Genomic DNA, 23733 nt, shown 5'->3' with positions numbered 1-23733 from the left:
ACAAAAATATTTTTATATCTTTCACTAAATTCAGTACTCAAAAAACAGAAAATTAATGATCTATGTACCTCAACAGTCACTGCAGTAAAATACCACAATAATTTTTTCAACTTTTCAGTCAAGTACATTTCTGCACTGTATGCACTTCACAGTAACAGTTTCTTCTCTGTGTATATTACAAACAGGTTTCCTGCACGTTACACAACAGAATTTTGTTTTCCGATCTTCGTTTTGCTTGCAATCTTGACATCGCTGTGGTGTTGGTAACTTGGAACACTGGGTCTGGATCACTGCTGTAGGAATTGCAATATCACAAGCTTTCACTGCATCTTGACATCTTTATGAAGACCGTTGATATTTTTGGCTCTTTCTTCCATGTTGCCTTTGCTGAGTCCAAATACCAGTTCAGTCGTGAAGAATTTACGTCAGCTTTGGTTATTCTTCTGCTATTCAGGAAATCTTTGCATGTACAGAATATATGCATTCAGTGCTGCAATATCCATTATTTCCATGAAGATTCTTAGTGGCCACCGCCTCATTCCACTAACACAACTGTATTCTCTTGTCATTTTGTCCCCATTATCTACAGCATCTTTAGTTTTGTTGTAGTGCAGTATGATTTCGGGTTTGTGTTCACTTTCTTCACCACTCACTTGTCTCTCATTATGCTGCGTAGAGAGTAGTATTACTGCCTTTCTCTTCTTTGGAACATAGGAAACTAGGGTCAAGTCATTTGTGAAACCAAACATTGAAGAGTGAACTTATCTCTTTCTGTTTGGCAAGAATTCCTTCAGAACCTCTTTCTTATTGGAATGCAAGGTACCAACCAATATTGTGTTTCGTTTCAGTAGTTCAGCAGCAAATGGAAAACTGGTGAAAAAATTATCAGTTGTTACACCATGACCGTTATTCAGACATGGTTCCATCAGATCCAAAACAACTCTCTGTCCTTGATTCACTTCTCGAGTATTGTCTACCATTCCTGTGTAAATTTGGATCCGTAATAAGTAAGATGTCTTCACATCAGCACAAACCCAAATTTTAATGCCATACTTGCCAGGCTTGCTCTTCATATAAACCCTAAAAGGGCAGTTTCCTCAGGAAGTTGCTAATTGTTCATCAATAGTCACGTATTCATAAGGATAGAAGTTCTTGCACAAATTAGATTGAAATTTGTCGAACACTACCCTGATGGCTTGTACCTTGTCCTTGGTTTCTTCAATTCTCTGTGCTCTTCTCTCACTGTTGTCAAATCGCAAGATATCAGTACAGACAAAAATCGGTTTCTTGACATGGCAGCAGAAACGAATGGTTGCTGAAAGGCAACATTACCTCTCCACAGATCAAAAGCACTTGTGTGATGTCCATGAGTTCGACCAGCTCCTACTGCACTTGCTAATACAGCGTACACTTCAGTTGCATTTATCTCTCTTCATTTCGTTTTGTTCGAAGAATGAGCTGCATTCCACATAGAAATTACTCATTTGACTACCCTGTTTGCTTCTTCTACAATAATGCTCACGATTTCCAGTGAGATAAATAATAAAAATGAGTCTGTTATTGTTTTGATTGTTTTTCCATCATTCACTGGGCCAGGTGTTACGTTCAAAATGTTGCGACGTCGACGCCTCCCACCTTTTAGTGGTTCACTAGGAAATTGCAGTCCACTTCTAGAAACAAACAAATCTCCAGTATCTTCGTCTTCGTCTTCATCATCCTCTTCTTCTTCTTCTACTTGTTCACGTGGATGTGTAGTGTCTTCTGATATTTCATCATCAGCTTCATCTGATGCTATGATACAGTCTTTGTCAAGAGGTTCCATACATTCGTTCAGTTCATTATCAATGTCCCATTCATTTTCAGCATCACTGACATCAGAATTTCCACGCGCGATCTCTTCGCTAGAAAGTCCTTTGTATATCCTTACTTGCGATGAAATACTGGCTCGTGTAATGTCAGCTCAACAGTAAATGTCAAATTCAACTCAACAATAGTAACCGGCAACAATAACAAACATTGGATCTATGGCAAAACTCAACAAAAAAGATGAATGACAGATATATTTCCCAAAATCTTCTTTTTCTACAAATAAGAAAATAAAACGTTTCCTACCAAGTGGGGTAGTTTCACAATACCACCAATAAATGACTTGAAGAACAATGATAAAGCCAAAAAAATTAGACAGTCGTGAGTGTGAATTCAACGTCAATCATTTTAGTACGAAGTCATGAAACCACAGGCATGTGGCCCTTCAGATAACACTACTATAGGGAAAAAAATCAACCTGGGGTAGTCAGAATACCCCGCTTGGTAATGCGAGGGTTAAAGCAAGTTTATACCATACTAGGGAACCCGCCAAAGCTTCGCAACTGTTAGATGTGTATGGGAACTGGATATCCATCCTTATCTCCTCCTTCCTGATCTCTCTTTTCATTCCTCTCCCATAGTCCCTGTTCTTCTTGATACTTCCATATTTTAAATAACACATTCTACACACTAGAGGATTATTTGGTAAAAAATTAAGATCAATGAACAGAAAATAATATGCAGCCAAAATATAGTGTGTTTTATGCTAAAAATCTGTGATTGCAGATATGGAAAGATGTCAACTCAGTTTTTCAAGAAAACAGATGGGAAAACACAAAGAACATAAAGCAGTATTCTCATTGTTCTGATGTCACCCTATAGTGTGTGTGTGTGTGTGGGGGGGGGGGGGGGGGGGGAGGGGGGTTGTGCACACACATGTACTTGTCAAGTGCAGTGAAGCCACATGAGTAAATATTGTCCCAGTATTCTAGTATTTTTCTGGGAACGACTGGTTAACTTGTTTATAAATATGAATATACAAAAAAGCACTGAACACACTAATTTTTTCTCAGTTAATCCTTCTGTAATAATATGGCTGTATATGAAATGGTTTACTTTTAAATAGTATATCCCTTTACATTACAAAAACATGTAAATATTGTGTAAATGATCTGTGAATGAATAATTAACTAACTGACATCAGCGATGCAGCATGAGCTACAATATGAGAAGAAACCCTCACAACATGTTAGAGAAACCACACAGAAACTAAATCTGGATAGCTAGACATATTCTCAAACTGCAAAGCATCAGCAGCAAGATACATTCAAAATTTACAAAATTCATTAACGTCTAGATAAAAAGTGAAAGCAGATGGGTCGCTTCTATGATGTTCCAATAATGCTGTTCTTTCAAAGGTCCATAACATAAAACAAGACCAGTGTTGGTGATTGCAGGGAAAAGGAGTTTTAATGATGTTCTACATATACTATAAGTTAAACCTTTTCCCCCACCTAGTATTATTCTTCTCTGAAGATAGTACTTATTCTGTGTTTGCTCCAGACACAGTTCTGCTGCAATACAGATAATAGATGCATCACAGTGTAGGAGTGAAATTGTGCAGCAAATGGAAATAAAGCTGAAGTAAGAGCGACAGCATGAGTCTCAGAGAAAATGTCTAAGCAGCACACAGATTCAAGACAGACCAAATGCAATGTCAAGTCAAGTCGCAGTGAAATGATGCCAACAATACGAATGAGGCTTTGCAGACACAGGTGATACTGATCAGGAAAGAACACCACCAATATTGGCATAAATAACAGACAACAATGTCCAGGCAATCAAGGAACGCATTTGCAGCAATCACAGCTTTTTCAAAGTTGAGGACATTCACATAGCGGTTCTCTAATGGCTCAGTTACTAAGGAGTTAATTTATGCCGCTTACAAACTAAATGATTGGTAGAACATTCCAACTGCTGTTTACAAAGAACTGGTTAGTATATTGAAAAATAACGGTCATATATCTGTCACTTTGAAGTGTATTGCAGCATTCAATATAAGTTACTTGGCATGCTGTAATAATGTGTAGTTTACCTTTTTCAAGTGAAAACACACAAACAAACACACACACACACACACACACACACACACACACACCTTCCCTCTCCTCCATTATCCTTTTTTCTCCACTGCCAATCCCCTCACTAAGGCGTACCAGCCTCTCTCTAATAATGCATCCAACAAACATCTGCTTAGGACTTTGTTCTACAATTAGCAAGTTATAAACGTGTACTCCACAGGACAGCTGTGTTACTTAGATTCTAAAAATATTTATTAGAACACTTTGCTCCTAGAGAATAATGTTCATGTGCTGTTAAGCTGTATGGAAATTGCCAAACAAATGGAAACTGTGGACTGGCTACTATTTCCCTCAGCAGTCTCGATGGTCTTAGCCAGGACTTAATTTCAGCTGGAACAGCACCCCAGTATCTTCCAGGGGTTTCCTTTTTTTTAACTCACTGGAACAACTCGGCACGGAGATTTAAAATAGTACAGGTGTATTAAACTTCAATGTAACTATTCTATATCAACATTAATCTGTGAAAAGAAATACATAGCTCTGTGTCATATGGAAGCTTGGGTGGATCAGAGGAGCATGCTCGGACAGCCTAAGTCATAAGGCAACCACTCATGGTAAGTGGTAAATTCAGGTTTGAGTCTTGATCTGGTGCAAATTTCTGTATGTTGGTTTAGGTAGTACATTATCACAAAGACTACTAACTTGTGCTGATATGGATCAAGCAGAAATACGGAGCAAACTGACACTGCTGTGGGAACGGACAGTAGCACCTGATGGTTTGTGAACAAAAAGTACAATAAGTGATTTTTATGGCTGGGAGTGACCCCCCCTTTTTTTTGGGAGGGGGGGGGGGGCGTGTCTATAGTTGAAGAGGGGCATTCCAGCATTAAAAATTTTAGAAGTTTATTCCTAGCCTGTTGTCTTAGTTGCTGATTGCATTCCTAGACGAACCAAGAATATGCTTAACTCCATGAGTTTTGTTAGTGCGATATGCTGAGGTTTGTCCAGTTACGAAACTGTCAAGATCTTTATCTAAGAATAAAACTGAGTTGAGTGACAGTGAATATGATGGCTCCATACAAATTTGCCCATCTGAATGCACAACACTGTCATCAACAATCCTCATCAGACCAGGAGAAAAACAAATTGAAAGAAAAAGAGAAAAATTTATTATCATTCTCAAACTTTATTACCACTGTGGTGCTGCAAATCACATTAACCTTTCCAGAAGATGAAATGAATGAAAGAGTTTCTCACAAGAGGCCAGAAGCCATGGTGAATATCAGTACAGATCATTTAACTGTGAAAGTTATTTCTTGGGTGCACGTGACAACCATTTGTGTCCATCAACAGACAGCTGAAAAAATTGCTCATGATCAATGAAGAAGCCATTACAAACACAATTAAAAAAAAGACACATAGGTAATGAACACAAACTTAAAACTTTATGAAATGCGGGAAGATAGTGATTATAGCTGAAAGTCAATATCTATAAACATTTACAGTCACCACAGTCAATTTCCAACTTCATCATCAGCAATTGTCTTGAAACTGTTGGTCAACTGTCCTGTTAAATAAAGGACAGATTTTAGTTTAGTTCAGATCTATTCAAGCAGGTGACAGATGGTTACTTGGAACCAATCACGGAGATTGAACCAATCACGGAGATTTGATGTCTCAAGGTCTAGTTGCAGCTATAATGGCAAACGAAATGAGATATGACTCTACAGATAATGTGTTAAAAAGAATGATGTGGTAATGCTGAAACCACTTCACGACTAGATCACAAACTGAATAATTCTGGTGTTGATATAAACTTATTTATAGAAACATAATTCACCAAAATCTGTTAATAAAATAATAGCTTTAATCTGAATGTTGTTAAAATTGTCCAACATCTACTGACTCAGATAAACCAGATAATGACAGTGTTAATGTGAAATATGATTCAAAGTGGAAACTGCATGGATGAGGCAGTGACAAGTGTGTTGGGACATTTTTGGTGGAAACCCAGAATTTTTCCAGTTACCTCAACAAGGGAAATGAAAACTTTATTGTATGGATTATGACTGAGAAATCTTTTGTACAGTCTCAATACAAAAATATGAACTCCTATTTCCATATAACTTACACTGAGCATTTGATGATGAATATCAAAGTGTGCATATGTCTGGAAGTAGCTGTCATCAGCTTCAGCACTGACTGATTTAACTGAGTCCTGCTGTAAATTCACATCATCTGCACCAATGATTTTCTTTGCTACTTCTCGCATGTTTTGCATGTCTTGAGCCATCCTCTCAAGGCATGTGTCCCTCTCTTGTAGCTGCAGTTTCAAGAAAATGCACAATTTTTATTATAATACATTAAAATTTGTTTTGTACATACATACAAGACACTTCAGATCATTAATTACCCATGATAGCAAAACCAAAATAAACGCAAATGACAACAGTGTGGCAAGAATGAAAATAAAGCCAGTTTTTCAATATGGGAATCAACTCTTGAATAAAATTAATATCTACTACATGCGAAAAGATGAAAAAACCTAAACCACATTTCAAACAAATTTTCATACAGTCTTAACACTATTTAGCTATTGCTGTTACACAGTTGTTAAGCTGAGCCTGCAAAATGCCATGAAAAAATAGAAAGTCCACTACTCTACCTAAGTGCTGAAGGACAAAGAGATATGAAGGAAAAGGAACAGCGGAGTGTTAAGAAAAAGTCATCCAGAGCCCTCAGTCAGGGGAGATGTACTTGACAGGATGAGAAGGGCGCCTGTTAAGCACCTACTAGTCTTCCCAGATCCCGAGTTCTGGGTGACTTTTCTGTAACATCTTGTTCTCTACTGCCACCACTTGATGAATAGACCTTTTTATCTGCCCATATTATGTTTACAAACATAGATTACTTTCACTGATACATTAAAATATTTTGTGAGACCTTACACATAAGCTCTTATTGTCATACAAAATTTGTACCAAAAATATTTAATTGGGTAGATAAGAAATCTACTCTGCAAGCAGTGGCAGAACACACACATAAAAGATGGCTGTAATTGGCAAGCTTTCAGAGCCAGTGGCTATTTGTTCAGGCAGAAGGATTGAAGGGGATGGAAAAGGGGTGAAGGAAAAGGACTGGAGAGGTCTAGGAATGTCACCCAGAACCACAGGTCAGAGGGGACTTACTGTACGATGAGAAGGAGTCTTTCCTTCTCATTCAAGCTTGCCAATTACAACCATCTTTTATGTGTGTGTTCTACCGCCGCTTGGTGAGTAGATTTTTTTATCTATCCAATTAAATAATTTTGTCAATAATTGTTTTTGTTATAAAATTTGTATCAATTGTGGGGCGGTGGGTGGAATAATTGTTAATGTTCCTTTTATTTATTTAATGCTGTTGTTTGCCGTTCTCAACACTGGCTCTCTAACTACAATATTGGCAACCAGAAAGTGATTAGCAAAATGTGAAGCCTGTAATTAGAATTCCTAGTGCCCATTTCATCTGAGAAATACATTTATAGCTACAGCTTATAGCTCTGAGGAATTAGGAGATTGTCTGGGATTCATAATCAAAAACCATTCTCTCTAAAATGTTCACTATATTCTGAAAGTCACAGACCAAAAAGAATCCACACAATCCAACTACCAGAGCAGTTCAGAGTCTAATGCGCTGATGCAACTATAACTGTTCAAATTAAATGTTTAAGTTAATGCTCGCCATAATTTGATGATAATGTTCATCAAACGCCACGCTAAATAATGGTAGAATGTCTGTCCTGCGGTGGCACGTGAAAATACGACATACGCAAACTGGAGATAGATCATTAAAGTCATCCCAGAATTAACACTTCACTCGAAAACGATTTCATGGTTATGCGTATCCCGAGTAACTTATTACGGCATCCGAGGTTGTTTATAGCAACGATACCGACGCGACGCGACGTGACTCCCGGCACAGATGGTGCGCTAATCAGAGTCTGGAGAGAACTGGGGCCTTCCTCTTTCTCGCGCAGCGTTCTTACATATAAAGCCGCGGTGCAGACGGCTAAGGGAACACCTGATCAAATCTGCTCTCCCGACTAGCCACTGGGCTAGTAATGCACCACTTTAAGTTATCGAATAAACCATTGCTTCCTTTGCTGATGGCCGATGAAGCTTTCAATTTAATTGTGCAATCAGCACACAAGTAAGTAATCATAATAAAAGTCTGACATGGCTAAGTCAAATATTTTGGGCAAGAGAATTAATTTAATTACACTACACGCAGTAGACGAGCTCTGAACTTGCTCTTTGGAGATACGCTATAGCTATAGTTTTATAGTTATTCTGTTGAAACTTCTCACATTTTTATGATTATAGCGGATCTCCCTTCTACTTAAATTAAAACAACCTAGCTTTATTTATTCGCCTACTTAATCTATCTTGCTTCCTTAATTTTTAAGATAAAAACCGGAAAATCATGAATTTCAACTAAAATTTTAATTTGTGAGATCCAGAATACTGTTCTACTAAATTATTATGCAAAAGGAATCTAAATATAAATTTTTAAGTTTCTAGCTCTTTTCTGTTGCGCCAATGTTTTTTACAGAAAAATATCCAAATTTTGAAAATGGTTAAAGTTATTGCGCAACATTTATGACGTAAGAGCTAGTTACAGCGGACTGGCTGGCACACAATGGAAAGACTGATGTGAATTTTATAAGGCGTGAGTAGGCTGCTTCCCTACACAATGAATAAGAAAACTAGGCATCTACAAAGGAGCAATGTTCTACATGGAACATATTACATAACTTCATCTTGTCAAACAGAACCCATCTCAACAAGTTTTTTGGTTTTACTGATTCTAGCTTCCTGCAGTTCACTTCCAGCCTATCACTTTTCAAAACTGTTTAAATTACTAAGACAAAGCATGCAGTGGACAGTGCATTAAGCCAGTACTTCTTGGCTGTATTGCAATTCTTTATTTCCGTGGTTATCGAAACACCTTGGTAGTCTGGAAAAAGCATTTATACCAGATTCCTTAAGATTGAAAAGTACTGTTTATGGCTGAGTTCACAAACAGGAGATATGAACAATGAGAAAATCCCTCTCTCAATCAAGCCACATCTACCCCAGTACCTTTAGTGTCACAAACAGTGTAATAATGAATAATTAAAGTCATTTCAAAGTAGAAATTGTATACAGGGTGAGTCTTATTAATGTTTGAAAACCCATGAAGTGACATACATGATGCTCAGACAACTAATTTAATATAACAAACAATGGAAACACCAGATACTGTAGGATAGCTACAGTATGCCTGTTCTTCTCACAGATATATAAATGATTGCTGGTTGGTTGGTTGGTTGATTGATTTAAAAGAGGGAGAAAGGGACCAAATTGCTTGGTCATTGGTGCCTTATTCTTGTTATAACAATCATACAAGGGAAAGGATAAAACAAATGAGGCGTAGAGCACAGTACCCAAAGGAAAGAAAAACGACAAGAACGACAGAAAGGCAACAAACACTACAAGGAACAAAAGAGAACAAGAAAACCACAGATAGACGCAAGAAACAGGTAGAAGCTAGATTAAAACAAGAAAGTAGATTACCATGGCTGGCTGATCATGAGAATAAAAAGGAGAAGCCAGCCACTTTGCAAGACAATTAAAAAACCCTCCACCCTAAAAGCACTCGGGTGGAGGACACGAAGGGACAAAAGACATGCACTAAAACTTAGATCAAATGATAAAACTTACCCTCACGAATACAATGTACAACTAAATCAGCCAATCAGGTGTTGTCAGATAAAATTAGTGGCAACAAGTCCGGTACCCAAAGATTTCATCACAGAGCAGTCAAAGTAGGATAGCGCACCACAATAAGGGCCACTGTCAACTGGGTGCTGCACCAACACTGAGGCGGGTCTTCACGGCGCAGGAGGTAGCTGTGGGTCTTCCAAACGTGGACAATGCGGAGCCGGCAGAGAACCACAGTCACTGCGAGAGGCCCGCATGGAGGACTTCCACACATTCATAGCCTCCTTAATGGCACACAGTTTGTTGTTCGTACTGAGATTATGCCATTCCACCCCCCAAAGCTGAAAAACCTTGCAGTGTAATAATGATCGCAGGTTAGTTACAGGGATGCTGATCTCCAGAAGCTGCTTCTGTGTAGCCTGCTTGGCCAGCCTGTTGGCAAGTTCTTTTCCTGGGATTCCGATGTGGCCTGGGGTCCACAGAAAACACCACAGAACAACTGGACCATTCCAAGGCAAAGATGGACTCCTGGATGGTCGCTACCTAAGAATGGCAGGTGTAGCACTGGTCGATAGCTTGTAGGCTGCTCATGGAGTCAGTACAGACAAGAAAAGACTCGCCAGGGCATGAGCGGACGCGCTAAAGAGTACGAGAAATGGCCGCTAGGTCTGCAGTGAAAACACTAACGGCAACTAGCAAGGAGTGCTGTTCAGTATGTCCTTCATGAAGATACATGAAGCCAACGTGACCATCAGCTATCAAACTGCCAGTGTAAACCACTTCATGGCCCCGGTACATGTCAAGAATCGAGAGGAAGTGACAGCGGAGAGCCGCGGTGTTAACTGAGGCCTTAGGGCCATACGAAAGGTCCAGGCGAAGCTTCGGCATAGGCATACACCATGTAGGTGTATGTGAATGGACCTCAAGTATAGGTGGTAAAGGCAAGGACTCCACTTCAGACAGAGGAGATCGGATGTGAACCACAATAGTAAGCCCTGAATTGGGCCACCGATGCAGGAGATGAAGGGCCGTGGTTCGGAAAAGGAGACGGTAATGAGGATGTGCAGGAGAGCTACGAATGTGTGCAATGTAACTGGTGAGCAGTTGTGCACGTCTGATCTTCAATGGAGGGACTCCAGCCTCCACCAGTACGCTGGTCACCAGACGCGTCCTAAAAGCTCCTGTCGCTAGTTGAACTCCGTAGTGGTGCACTGAGTTGAGTAAATGCAACGCTGAGGGCGCCACTGAACCATAAATCACACTCCCATAGTCAAGGCGGGATTGAACAAGGGCTCTGTAGAGCTGCAGCAGTGTGGAGCAATCTGCACCCCAGTTGGTGTTGCTCAGGCAGCGGAGGGCATTGAGGTGCTGCCAGCACTTCCGCTTAAGTTGATGAAGATGAGGAAGGCCAGTCAATCGAGCGTCGAAAACCAGTCCTAAGAATCAATATGTCTCCACTACAGTGAGTGGAGTGTCATTAAGGTAAAGTGCTGGTTCCGGATGAATGGTACGACACCGACAGAAGTGCATGACACATGACTTAGCAGCTGAAAACTGGAAGCCGTGGGCTAGAGCCCATGACTGCACCTCGTGGATGGTTCCCTGTAAGTGCCGCTCAGCAAAACCAGTACTAGAGCAGCAGTGCGAAATGCAGAAGTCGTCTGCATACAGAGAAGGTGAGACCGACGGTCCGAGAGCTGCTGCTAGACAGTTAACAGCCACTAAAAATAGAGAGACTCTCAATACAGAGCCTTGCGGAACTCCATTCTCCTGGATGTGGAGGGAATTATGGGAAGCACCCACTCGGACACGGAAAGTACGGAGTGACAGGAAGTTTTGGATAAAAATCAGGAGTGGTCCCCAGAGACCCCACTCATACGAAGTGGCAAGGATATGATGCTGCCAGGTTGTGTCAAACACTTTCCGTAGATCAAAAAAAGGCAAAAACCAGTTGTTGGCACCTGGAAAAGTCTGTTCAGATGGCAGACCCGATGGACACAAGATTATGAGTGGCAGAGCGACCCTGGTGGAAATTTGTCCTAGCATGGAGCCAGTAGGCCACATGAGTCCAGGAGCCAACACAACTGCCGACTTACCATACATTCTAACGGCTTACAAAGAATGTTGTGGAGGCTGATTGGCTGATAGCTATCCACTTCAAGCGGGTTTTTGCCAGGTTTGAGCACTGGAATGATTTTGCTCTCCCGCCATTGCGATGGAAAGGTGCCATCACACCAAATCTGGTTGAAGATGATTAGAAGATGTCACTTGTAGTCAGACGAGAGATGTTTAATCATCTGACTGTGGATCTGATCTGGTCCAGGAGCTGCGTCGGGGCAATGAGCAAGGGCGCTGAAGAGCTCCCACTCTGTAAATGGGGCATTATAGGGTTCACTGTGGCATGCAGTGAACGAGAAGACCTTCCCTTCCATCCGCCGTTTGAGGATGAGAAAGGCTGGGGGGTAATCTCTGACGCAGAGGCGCGAGCATAGTGCTCAGCGAAGTACTTGGCTATTGCATTGGTTGAGATGTACCTCTCCTAGCACTCCTGTTTCCATCTTTTTATAAACTGGCAAAAGTGGGCACGGAGCCATTTAAAAAGCCATAAGGTGCTCCAGGGAAGGGTGCCGCTTATGACACTGTAGAGGCCGCCTATACTCTTTAATGGCCTCATCAACTTCTGGCGACCACCAAGGTACTGTCTTTCACCGGGGGCACCCTGAGGAACCAGGGATCGCAATTTCTGCTGCAGAAATGATCATCCTGGTGACACACTCAACCATCATGTTGATGTTACTGTGTGGGGGAGAGTCAATGGTGACAGCAGAGTTGAAAGATTCCCAGTCTGCCTTGTTTAAAGCCCATCTGGGTAGGCGTCTGTGGGCATCACACTGGGGCAGAGACAGGAAGATGGGGAAGTGGTCACTACCACACAAGTCATCGTGGGCTCTCCTATGGACAGATGAGAGAAGGCCTGGGATGCAAAGTGATAAATCAATGGCCAAATAACTACCATGAGCCACACTGAAATGTTAGGGACGGTAAATTTTCGACATCTCTGCCACAGCCAGTAAGCATCGTGCCACCCCAAAAAGGGTTATGGGAGTTAAAACGTTCCGAAAGTAGGAAAGATTTAGGGAGCTGATCAATCAGTGCAGCCAATATGTTCAGGGGTACCGCACCATGTGGAGGGAGATATACATTGCAGACAGTTATTTCCTGCGTCGTGCGTATCCTGACAGCCACAGCTTCAAGAGGAGTTTGAAGGGGCACAGGATCACTACATACTGAGTTCAGGACATAAATGCAAACTCCAGCTGACACTCTATTATGTTCTCTACGGTTCTTGTAATGTCCCCTGTAGCCGTGAAGGGCAGGGGTCCACATTGCCGGGAACCAGGTTTCCTAGAGAGCAATGCAGAAAGAAGGTGTAAAGCTTAACAGTTGCCACAGCTCAGCCAGGCAGCAAAAAAAACCACCACTCAGCCAGGCACTGGAAAAAACGACCACTCAGCCAGGCACTGGAAAAAACCACCACAGTTTCACTGGAGGATGACATGATCGTGAGGCTGGCAAGGCATGGAACAGTCAATGAGGCAGTTTACGCCTCAGGGTCACCTGCTGCCACAGACTGAGGACCTTTGCGATCAACATCCATTTTGTCTGTCCTCAGCGGACGCCAAAATCTCCACTTCATCCTCAGATGCAGAGCTTGTAGGTAGCAGGGGTGCGGGTGCCACCGCAATGTCTTGGTTCTTGGGGTCGTTTTCTTTTTTGGTTTCTCTCGCTGCTCCTTAGGTTTTTCTGGCTGGGAGGGCTTCACTGATTTAGTCTCGGGGACTGAGGAGGACCATAAAGTCCTATGACCAGCTACCTGTGGATGCTTCAGTCACTGAGAGTGTCCACTTTGCCACTGGTAGGAACCTGGCAAGGGAGTGACCCAAGGGACCCCTTCCTAGTGAGGGAGCTGAAGAAGATGTATGCTTCTCAGGCTGAGAAGCTGAGATGGATGTCCCCGATGGTTGGGGGAGGTGTTGCTCCTGAAGCACATGGTGCAGGAGCAACAGAGATGGAAGTGCCCCCCACCATCAAGGGGGCAGTTTTAGTCTTGCGGCCCTGATGGCCAAATGTCAATGGCAGAACAGATGGAGCTGGACCGTAGCTGTAGCGGCAGCATAGGATGATGTCATGCGCATCAGATGGAGCCTTTCAAATTTCCTCTTAGCCTCAGTGTAGGTCAGTCAGTCCAGGGTCTTGTATTCCATGATTTTCCTCTCTTTCTATAAAATCCTGCAGTATGGCAAGCAAGGTGAATGATGCTCTCCGCAGTTGACACAGATGGGAGGCGGGGCTCATGGAGCATTGGGAAGCGAAGGACATCCACAATCTCAACAGGTGATGCTGGAAGAACAGTGGGAAGACATATGTCCAAACTTCCAGCACTTGAAGCTCCGCAATGGGGGACGGATATATGGCTTGACATCACAGCGGCAGACCATCATCTTGACCTTCTTGGGTAATGTGTCACCCTTGAAGGCCAAGATGAAGGCACCAGTGGCAACCTGATTACACCTCAGACCCCGATGAACCCGCCGGATGAAATGAACACCTTGCCGCTCTAAATTGGCGCGCAGCTCATTGTCAGACTGCAAAAGAAGGTCACTGTGGAATGTAATACTCTGGACCATGTTTAAGCTCTTATGGGGGCGTGATGGTAACAGAAACATCCCCCAGCTTGTCACAAGCGAGTAATGCCCATGACTGAGCAGAGGATGCTGTTTTTATCAAGACTGATCCTGACCGCATTTTGGACAATCCACCCACCTCCCCAAACTCGTCCTCTAAATGCTCTACAAAAAACTGAGGCTTCACTGACATGAAGAATTCCTCATAGGCTCTCGTACATACTAGGTACCAAGGCAAATAAGATTTGCTGCCATCCTTAACCTGACGTTCCTCCCATGGTGTGGCCACGGAGGGGAACTATTTGGGGTCATACTTCCGTGCATCAAATTGAGCCCTTGAATGGTTACAGACACCTGGTGGTTGACCACCAGCAAGAGTAGATACACTACACTTCATAGTATGTCAGCTGCCCTGCTGCCACCCACTCCGACTAGGGGGCCTCCCCATGGGCGCCACCCAGCCGCAGCAAAGGCCACTTGGCAGGATGGCCATTGGCATAGTCCTGATGCCCCAGGGTAATGGGAATCTGCTCCTTGGCACACATGGGGAGTTAACAGAGCAGGCATCAGCAGAGCGATCCCTGTGTGGTCAGGGAGGTTACAACCAACAGGGTACATGGCGGCCGCACCAAAATGGTCTGGCTACCGTGCAGGATATGAGGTGCAAAGAAGTCCATGATTATCGTCGCCACAGAAAACGACACTGCACAGTAGATGGAGTAAAATGCACCCAGGAAGATGTCCTCGTCCAACAGATGGACAATGAGTGGAACTGCAAATCCACGACAATAAGGTGGGCCAAAGATCTCCACACACGATGGACAGGATGCACCGTCTAAGGCGCCATTCCCCAATTGGCTCACTCTTCGGGAGAAATGAGAAGAATGGAGGTCAAACCCAACAGAGGACCATCACACAAAGGCCGAAACATATTAGACTCCTTTTAGTCGCCTCTTATGGGAGGCAGGAATGACTTGGGCCTATTCTAACCCCCAGTCCTGCAGGGGGAAAATGATTGCTAGGCCGAGAGCTATCCAAAATATTTGACCTTTTATCTCTTGATCAATGGAATCCCAGATATGACCCCTGAAAAATCGCATTTTGGCTTGTGGTTTCTAGGAACATAGTAGTTCTGGGCACTGACATGCATAGGCCTGTAATGACATACTCTTGCCTACATGGAATAATGTAAGACAAGGGCATTCTGAAAAGTAATGTCTTCGAATTTTTTTTACCTGGAAACTCTTTAAGCTCCTTAAATAAAACCAACTTTATTAACATTAGACAACTTTATTCTTCATGTCTACCTATTTGTAGCCTTCTACTGTTAGAGGGCCCCAAAACGTAGAATGCAATATGGTGGTGTGTAATGTAACTGTATCAGTGTATGAGAAACAAAGTGCTATAATCAAGTTTCGAATCTGAAGAGTTCATCCACATATGGAGCACCCTCTCCTTCAGCATGACAATGCCAGACCACAGATGAACACTGTGACATCTACAATCAAACACCTCGGACTCACAGTCATCAATTATCATCCATACAATCCCAACTTGCCTCCATCCAATTTTCATCTATTTTCAAAACTTAAAGAACATCGTTGAGGATATCACTGAGAGTGACAAAGTGGTGCAAGCACAGGTGAGGTTGTGGCTCTGTCAAAAAATCACACATTCCACAAAGGCAGTAGCAACAAACATGTCTCTCGTTGGGAGAAATGTGTTTGTTGCCAGGGTGGCTGTGTTGAGAAATAAATACGTAGATATGAAGAATAAAGATGTAGAATGTTAATTATGTTTGTTTTAATTAAAAAGCCTAAAGAGTTTTCACATTACAAATACACAGGCATTACTTTTCAGCAACCCTTCGTATGTGCTTCCTGAGGAGTCATGGTGATTAAGAAATTCTTGTAGCGAGATATAAATATAGTACATGTAAAACATTTCCACAGCACTATTCATTGCAGGCATTACATAGAATGAAAAACAATTACAGCCTTTCCATGAATGTACACTAAACAGTAGATAATGCAAGTGCTGGAGTTAATGTGTCTCCTGCACTATTAATAATTACCCTTTGTTGTTGCTGTCAGATCATGAACTTCAACAGAATATCTAGAAAAAAAAGCATGTTGTAAATAAAAATTGTGTATATTGTAAATCTTCTGAAGTGTTTTGATCTCAAAGGCTTATATAGGAAGCACTTGCAACCAAGTCCGGATTTTACAGAAATTCTATGAAACTTGAGCATACACACTCAACCTGTTCCTAACATTCTGTGGTCAATGTACATCAACAGTTCAAGTTGTAAGAGTAATTTTACTTTTACATCCATCATGAGACGACTGAAAAGAATGACCCTACAAGCCTCATCAATGGTTTAAAAATCTGATTTGTATATATTGTAGTACAATCATGTCTACTAAAATTAATACATATAAAATTCACAGTTCAAAATTTCTTTCTGATCCAATGTATCTCAAGTGTAAGCTGCAAATGAAGTGTAATCGCTGCAAAGCTGAAACTGTAGAAAAAACGAATATGTAGCATTAAAATGAGCTCTTCCTTTCATGAGTATTCAAGTCGTGATTTTTGCAGGTTGTCATCTATCAATTTTACTTTACAGATTCACATGAAACCTATTACTCAACGTAGGATGAAGTGGTTTTCATGTAAAATACTATTCCAACAGAATTCCACTTAGCTCCATTACTTATGTTATTCATTTTTACTCAGTTCACAGTTAACAGAGGTTTCAGTCATCACTAATACTGTTTTCATCTTTGTATACTTTTCTTTCGGATAGATTATATGATGGTAAGAAAGAGATTTTGGAACCAGGTTTTAAATTGTAAGACATTTCCAGGGGCAGATGTGGAATCTGATCACAATTTATTGGTTATGAGCTGTAGACTAAAACTGAAGAAACTGCAAAAATGTAGGAATTTAAGAAGATGGGACCCGGATAAACTGAAAGAACCAGACGTTGTAGAGTGTTTCAGAGACAGCATTAGGGAACAGTTAACAAGTACAGCGGAAAGAAATACAGTAGAAGGTGAATGGGTAGCTCTGAGAGATGAAATAGTGAAGGCAGCAGAGAATCAAGCGGTTAAAAAGACGGAGGCTGGTACAAATCCTTGGGTAACCAAAGAGATACTGAATTTAACTGATGAAAGAAGAAAATATAAAAATGCAGTAAATGAAGCAGGTGAAAAGGAATACAGACGTCCTAAAAATTAGATGAACAGGAAGTGCAACATAGCTAAGCAGGGATGGCTACAGGACAAATGTAAGGATGTAGAAGCACATATAATTAGGGGTAACATAGATGCTGCCTACAGGAAAATTAAAGAGACCTTTGGAGAAAAGAGAACCACTTGTATGAATATCAAAAGCTCAGATGGAAAACCAGTTCTAAGCAAAGAAGGGAAAGCAGAAAGGTGGAAGGAGTATGTAGAGGGTCTATACAAGGGTGATACACTTGAGGGCAATATTATGGAAATGGAAGAGGACATAGATGAAGTTGAAATGGGAGATATGGTACTGCGTGAAGAATTCGACAGAGCACTGAAAGATCTAAGTCGAAAGAAGGCCCCGGGAGTAGACAACATTCTCTAAAAACTTATGTGGAAGCCCAGGAATTATGTCACAAATAAGTAAATGGAAAGACACAAAACTAGTAGAGATAAAAATGTTCATAAGTGTAGATTCCCTAATTGCATTGTTTGTTGTGTAAGAGACACTGTAATTTTGCACTGCTGTTGTTATTCTGTTATTCCAGTTTTAACAATTAATTTCACTTATGTTGCATAATAAATGTGTGTATTACTCCCTGCTCCAGTTCATAATACTAAAGTGTCATGTTGGTAGTAAATTACTCATAAAAAAGGAAAAGTATATAAGAAGGGATATCATATGTTCAGGTTTGAATTTGTTTAATAAACATGGGGTAAATTATGTGAGGATTTAATTATTTGTATCTCCATTGCATCTGAAGGCTAAATAACCACTTAATCAGTGTTCATAAATGGAAATTAGCAGAGGTTTGATTTTTAAAGCTTATGTACCATTATTCAGTTTTGTCAGGACCAGTAGGGATAATTTGTTTACACATATACCATTAATACGCAAGTATAAAGACAATTGATATTGGACATTGATATGTAAAACAGATACAGCAGTGTAATTATTTATAATAGTATAACCATGGATGATAAATGTACCTGATGCCTTAGTTAGTTAGTAACTTGGGACTGGTGTGACAACTGTAAATCAGTTTCATAGAGTGATTGCAGTGTGACACAGAAATGTATTCCCAGTGAGTCTCTTCCATGGGTATGTACATTACGTATAAAAAGGTAGCTCCCAGAACAAGAGGTGAAGATTTGACCCTATTGGCAAAGAAAATGGGGTGTAAGAAAAAGTTAACAGGAAAGGGAGAAAGAAGGAATTATTTTGGATAGTTCTCTTGCTGTTGAGCTACTGAATAGATATAGCCTTTTGAAGGGAAAGAGCCTCATTTAGACGTAAAAGAAAGTAGGCCACAGTAAACCATCAATACGAATTTAAGACACTGGCCACAAATTAGTTGCGCAGAAAAGGCAAGGACCAGGGCACCAGGTCACTGCTAGCCTTAGCCACGTAATAAAGGATATTGAAGGACTGATTAGGGATCTGGCTGAAGAGTGTTGGAGGAGCATGCAACACCATGGAAAAGAATAGAGAATATAGCATAAAGAGTGATCTGGAGAAGATAAGTGCAGCAACATTACACATGTGGGGGGCTTTGCTGGGGTTCTGTGGCAGCATGACCACCCACGGTTGAGCAAAGCCTTAGTTGAGTTAACAAAGCAACTAACCGGGTTGCTGCTGACTTCGGGTAGGGCTCACATTAGTGCCATATCAGTTGCTGCTATTGGGAGAGGGTGATACCCAAGCATGGTGTACACCTTAACAGGAAGGGGAAAGATAGATAAGCTGAATTGGTAGCTGAAAATACGGGGCGGAGGAGGGGGCTGTCACCAATGGTAGAATTCCTGTGATACTGAGTAAGTGTTTAAGGAGACCAAACAGCTATTTTATCAGTCTCCTATTCATCTTTCAGGACAGAAGCAGTGTAACTAATCTGCCTGCACATAAAGTAAATTCTGTGTGTGAAAGTGTTCTAAATGTTTGAGTAGCATGCATCTGAGGCAGAACATGGGAACAAACCTGGTATTCACCTAGTGGAATTTGGGAAACTGCCTGAACTCAATGGAGGCTGGCCACTACGCTGACCACTCGTTGTCTGGGGGCTGGCATACCTCCCATCCCTGGAGCAGTCATGTTAACATGAGTGGCTACCTGGGCAGGTATTCCTGTGATTTCAGCCTTTTTTAGGTTTAATTATTCTGTCATACAGACTGCTTTAAAAGAGGTTAAGATAAATGAAGTATCACACACAAAAGAAACTGTTTTGAATAACCTTACCATTATGCATCAGATATTAGAAGAATACACATAGAAGACTATAAATTAGCAGCTGTTTCTGCAGGGAAAATATGGATAAACTATGACTAGTAATGTATGTAAAAAAAATTAAAAAATAAAAATGTTTTGTGAAATGATTGGTCTACAAGTAAGAAATCAAACAGATAAGAGAAACATTTGATGTCCCATTGAATGATGCTCAAAATCATACACAGCAGATAATGTGCTGTTTAAGAGTATGTATTCTCTATTGAAAAATTTCTGAGACTGAAAAAATTGTCGGAACTCTTTTACACTTTCGGATATAGATGACAGAAATATGTCAAGGCCACACATCAGCAGACTGCACCATGTATATACTCCCCCATGTACATACTCCATCAGACAAATATCCTCTAGTACTCTTTAAAATTCTAATCTAACATAAAACTGAAATTTTAATTCTCAAATGGCACTTCATTTCCTGTACAAGATTTCGAGCACCACTCAAGGGAAGTGTCAAATGTTTCTTTCACCTATTTTATTTCTTACTTTTAGACAAACCATTTCGCCATTCTTTTTTTTTTCTCCAAAATTTTTTCTGTTCAGAAAGCGTGATCTTTAGATCCCTCATTTGCTCTCCTAGCACCTTCCGCTCTTGAAATGACCTGCATTTAGTACCTGAACTGAAGGAAGCCATTTTGACAGTTAAACATCACACCAATGCCAATTTTTGTGTGCTAAATAGCTAGGCCTTGAAGAGACAAAATTTTTGATACTTCATTTATATAGCTAGCAGCAACTGCTTGGGAAACATTTCAATTTTCCCTCTAATCACTAATTAAGTTTTTCTTAATTACTCAGACTACTTTCAAGCAATTAAATGTTTTTGGAAAACCAGACATGACACTGGTCAATTTGATACCCCATTTGTCCATTTCCCACTCTTCATTTGGTTATGAAAATTCAGACAAAAACCCATTGTGTGGTTTATGGGGAGTCTTGTTTTCACACTGCTCAAACATTTACTAATAATATGGGGGCAGTCAAATGAAAATGAGACAGGTGGAAAAGAAAGTTTCAGTTCAGTTTTTTTTTAATTTCCAATGTAGCTGTGATAACTGTTAAAGCATTTATCCCACTGTAAGACAAGAAGGTAAGTGGCTTCATGGAAAAATGTTTGTGGTTGCCAACATAACCATGATTGTACACAAGCATGCAAATTGCCAGCGAAGAAGATCTTTCTTCAGGGCTAAAATGACAAGGAACTCACATGGGCAGAGATCGGGACTAGGTGAAGGACTTGTAAAGGCTTCACAGAGAAACTTCTGAAGCAAATTCAAGTGCCACTATATTAATAACAGTAGTTTCTGCTGTAATCAACAACTGGAATCCTGTTCTTGCAAATTGCAACTACTGGATTAGTCATTTATAATTGTTACAGTATAAAGATCCCCAAAGGGAAATTTTCATATGTTGTTATAGAAATGTGAGTCATTATTATGTCACTTATGGGACAAAAGAAAGCAAATGACATTTTGTGAAGATTTTATCAATTGAATGAAAGGTTCAGGTAAAAGGAAAGATTTGGTAGTGGTACTTCATTAAGACTTGTGTTCTGTTGTTAATTTTCCCACCAGAGTTAATCAGGAAAGCAGTACACTAATAGAAACATTTATGTACACACAAACACTTAATCAGCAAAACATACGTTTATCCTGTAGGGAATAGCCTCTCTCATCATGATGCACAATTATCCATACCAAACAATCATCTGATTACAATGAAGTGATGTCATGGAAAACACAGTAACCAATGAACAGACTACAGAAAGTTTCAAGGCAGCCTTACAGGAAGCTGTCTGGAAGGCTGTGTAAATTGTGATGTTGTTTGTTGTTGTTGTTGTTGTTGTTGTTGTTGTTGTTGTCTTCAGTCCTGAGACTGGTTTAATGCAGCTCTCCATGCTACTCTATCCTGTGCAAGCTTCTTCATCTCCCAGTACTTACTGCAACCTACATCCTTCTGAATCTGCATAGTGTATTCATCTCTTGGTCTCCCTCTATGATTTTTACTCTCCACAATACCCTCCAATACTAAATTGGTGATCCCTTGATGCCTCAGAACATGTCCTACCGACCGATCCCTTCTTCTAGTCAAGTTGTGCCACAAACTCCTCTTCTCCCCAATTCTATTCAATACCTTCTCGATAGTTATGTGATCTACCCATCTTGTCTTCAGCATTCTTCTGTAGCACCACATTTCGAAAGCTTCTATTCTCTTCTTGTCTACACTATTTATCGTCCATGTTTCACTTCCATACATGGCTACACTCCACACAAATACTTTCAGAAATGACTTCCTGACACTTAAATCTATAATCGATGTTAACAAATTTATCTTCTTCAGAAACGCTTTCCTTGCCATTGCAAGTCTGCTTTTTATATCCTCTCTACTTCGACCATCATCAGTTATTTTGCTCCCCAAATAGCAAAACTCCTTTGCTACTTTAAGTGTCTCATTTCCTAATCTACTTCCCTCAGCATCACCCAACTTAATTCGACTACATTCCATTATCCTCATTTTGCTTTTGTTGACGTTCCTCTTATATGCTCCTTTCAAGACACTGTCCATTCTGTTCAACTGCTCTTCCAAGTCCTTTGCTGTCTCTGACAGAATTACAATGTCATCAGCAAACCTCAAAGTTTTTATTTCTTCTCCATGGATTTTACTACCTACTCCGAATATTTCTTTCGTTTCCTTCACTGCTTGCTCAATATACAGATTGAATAACATCGAGGAGAGGCTACAACCCTGTCTCACTCCCTTCCCAACCACTGCTTTCCTTTCATGCCCCTCGACTCTTATAACGGCCACCTGGTTTCTGTACAAATTGTAAATAGCCTTTCGCTCCCTGTATTTTACCTCTGCCACCTTTAGAATTTGAAAGAGAGTGTTCCAGCCAACATTGTCAAAAGCTTTCTGTAAGTCTACAAATGCTAGAAACATAGGTTTGCCTTTCCTTAATCTTTCTTCTAAGATAAGGCATAAGGTCAGCATTGCCTCAAGTGTTCCAACATTTCTACGGAATCCAAACTGATCTTCCCCGATGTCGACTTCTACCAGTTTCGCGTTAGTATTTTGCACCTGTGACTTATTAAACTGATAGTTCGGTAATTTTCACATCTGTCAACACCTGCTTTCTTTGGGATTGGAATTATTATATTCTTCTTGAAGTCTGAGGGTATTTTGCCTGTTACATACATCTTCCTCACCAGATGGTAGAATTTTGTCATGACTGGCTCTCCCAAGGCCGTCAGTAGTTCTAACGAAATGTTGTCTACTCCCGGGGCCTTGTTTCGACTCAGGTCTTTCAGTGCTCTGTCAAACTCTTCACGCAGTATTGTATCTCCCATTTCATCTTCATCTACATCCTCTTCCATTTCCATAATATTGTCCACAAGTACATCGCCCTTGTATAGACCCTCTATATACTCCTTCCACCTTTCTGCTTTCCCTTCTTTGCTTGGAACTGGGTTTCCATCTGAGCTCTTGTGGTTCTTCTTTCTCCAAATATCTCTTTAATTTTCCTGCAGGCAGTATCTATCTTACCCCTAGTGAGATAAGCCTCTACATCCTTACATTTGTCCTCTAACCATCCCTGCTTAGCAGTTTTGCACTTCCTGTCGATATCATTTTTGAGACGTTTGTATTCCTTTTTGCCTGATTCATTTACTGCATTTTTATATTTTCTCCTTTCATCAATTAAATTCAATATTTCTTCTGTTACCCAAGGATTTCTACCATCCCTCGTCTTTTTACCTACTTCATCGTCTGCTGCCTTCACTACTTCATCCCTCAGAGCTACCCATTCTTCTTCTACTGTATTTCTTTCCCCCATTTCTGTCAATTGTTCCCTTATGCTCTCCCTGAAACTCTGTACAACCTCTGGTTTAGTCAGTTTATCCAGGTCCC

General features: G+C 40.8%; 1 protein-coding gene across 5 annotated transcripts in view; it reads right to left on the bottom strand.

Annotated features, from left to right (window-relative positions):
• The window catches only part of LOC126413341 (protein arginine N-methyltransferase 1), a 105433-nt gene that overhangs the window by 15968 nt on the left and 65732 nt on the right, over positions 1–23733 (bottom strand). For all 5 annotated transcript variants that reach the window (XM_050083254.1, XM_050083255.1, XM_050083252.1 and 2 more), the window contains one exon: positions 6019–6210. In XM_050083254.1, coding sequence (XP_049939211.1) covers positions 6019–6210 — 192 coding nt within the window. The remainder of the gene's footprint in view (positions 1–6018; positions 6211–23733) is intronic.

Source organism: Schistocerca serialis, chromosome 7, assembly GCF_023864345.2.
Source record: "Schistocerca serialis cubense isolate TAMUIC-IGC-003099 chromosome 7, iqSchSeri2.2, whole genome shotgun sequence".
In the NCBI taxonomy this organism is placed as follows: Eukaryota; Metazoa; Arthropoda; class Insecta; order Orthoptera; family Acrididae; genus Schistocerca; species Schistocerca serialis.
Note: the sequence above shows the minus strand (reverse complement) of the source record. Positions and strands in the feature narration are given on the sequence as shown.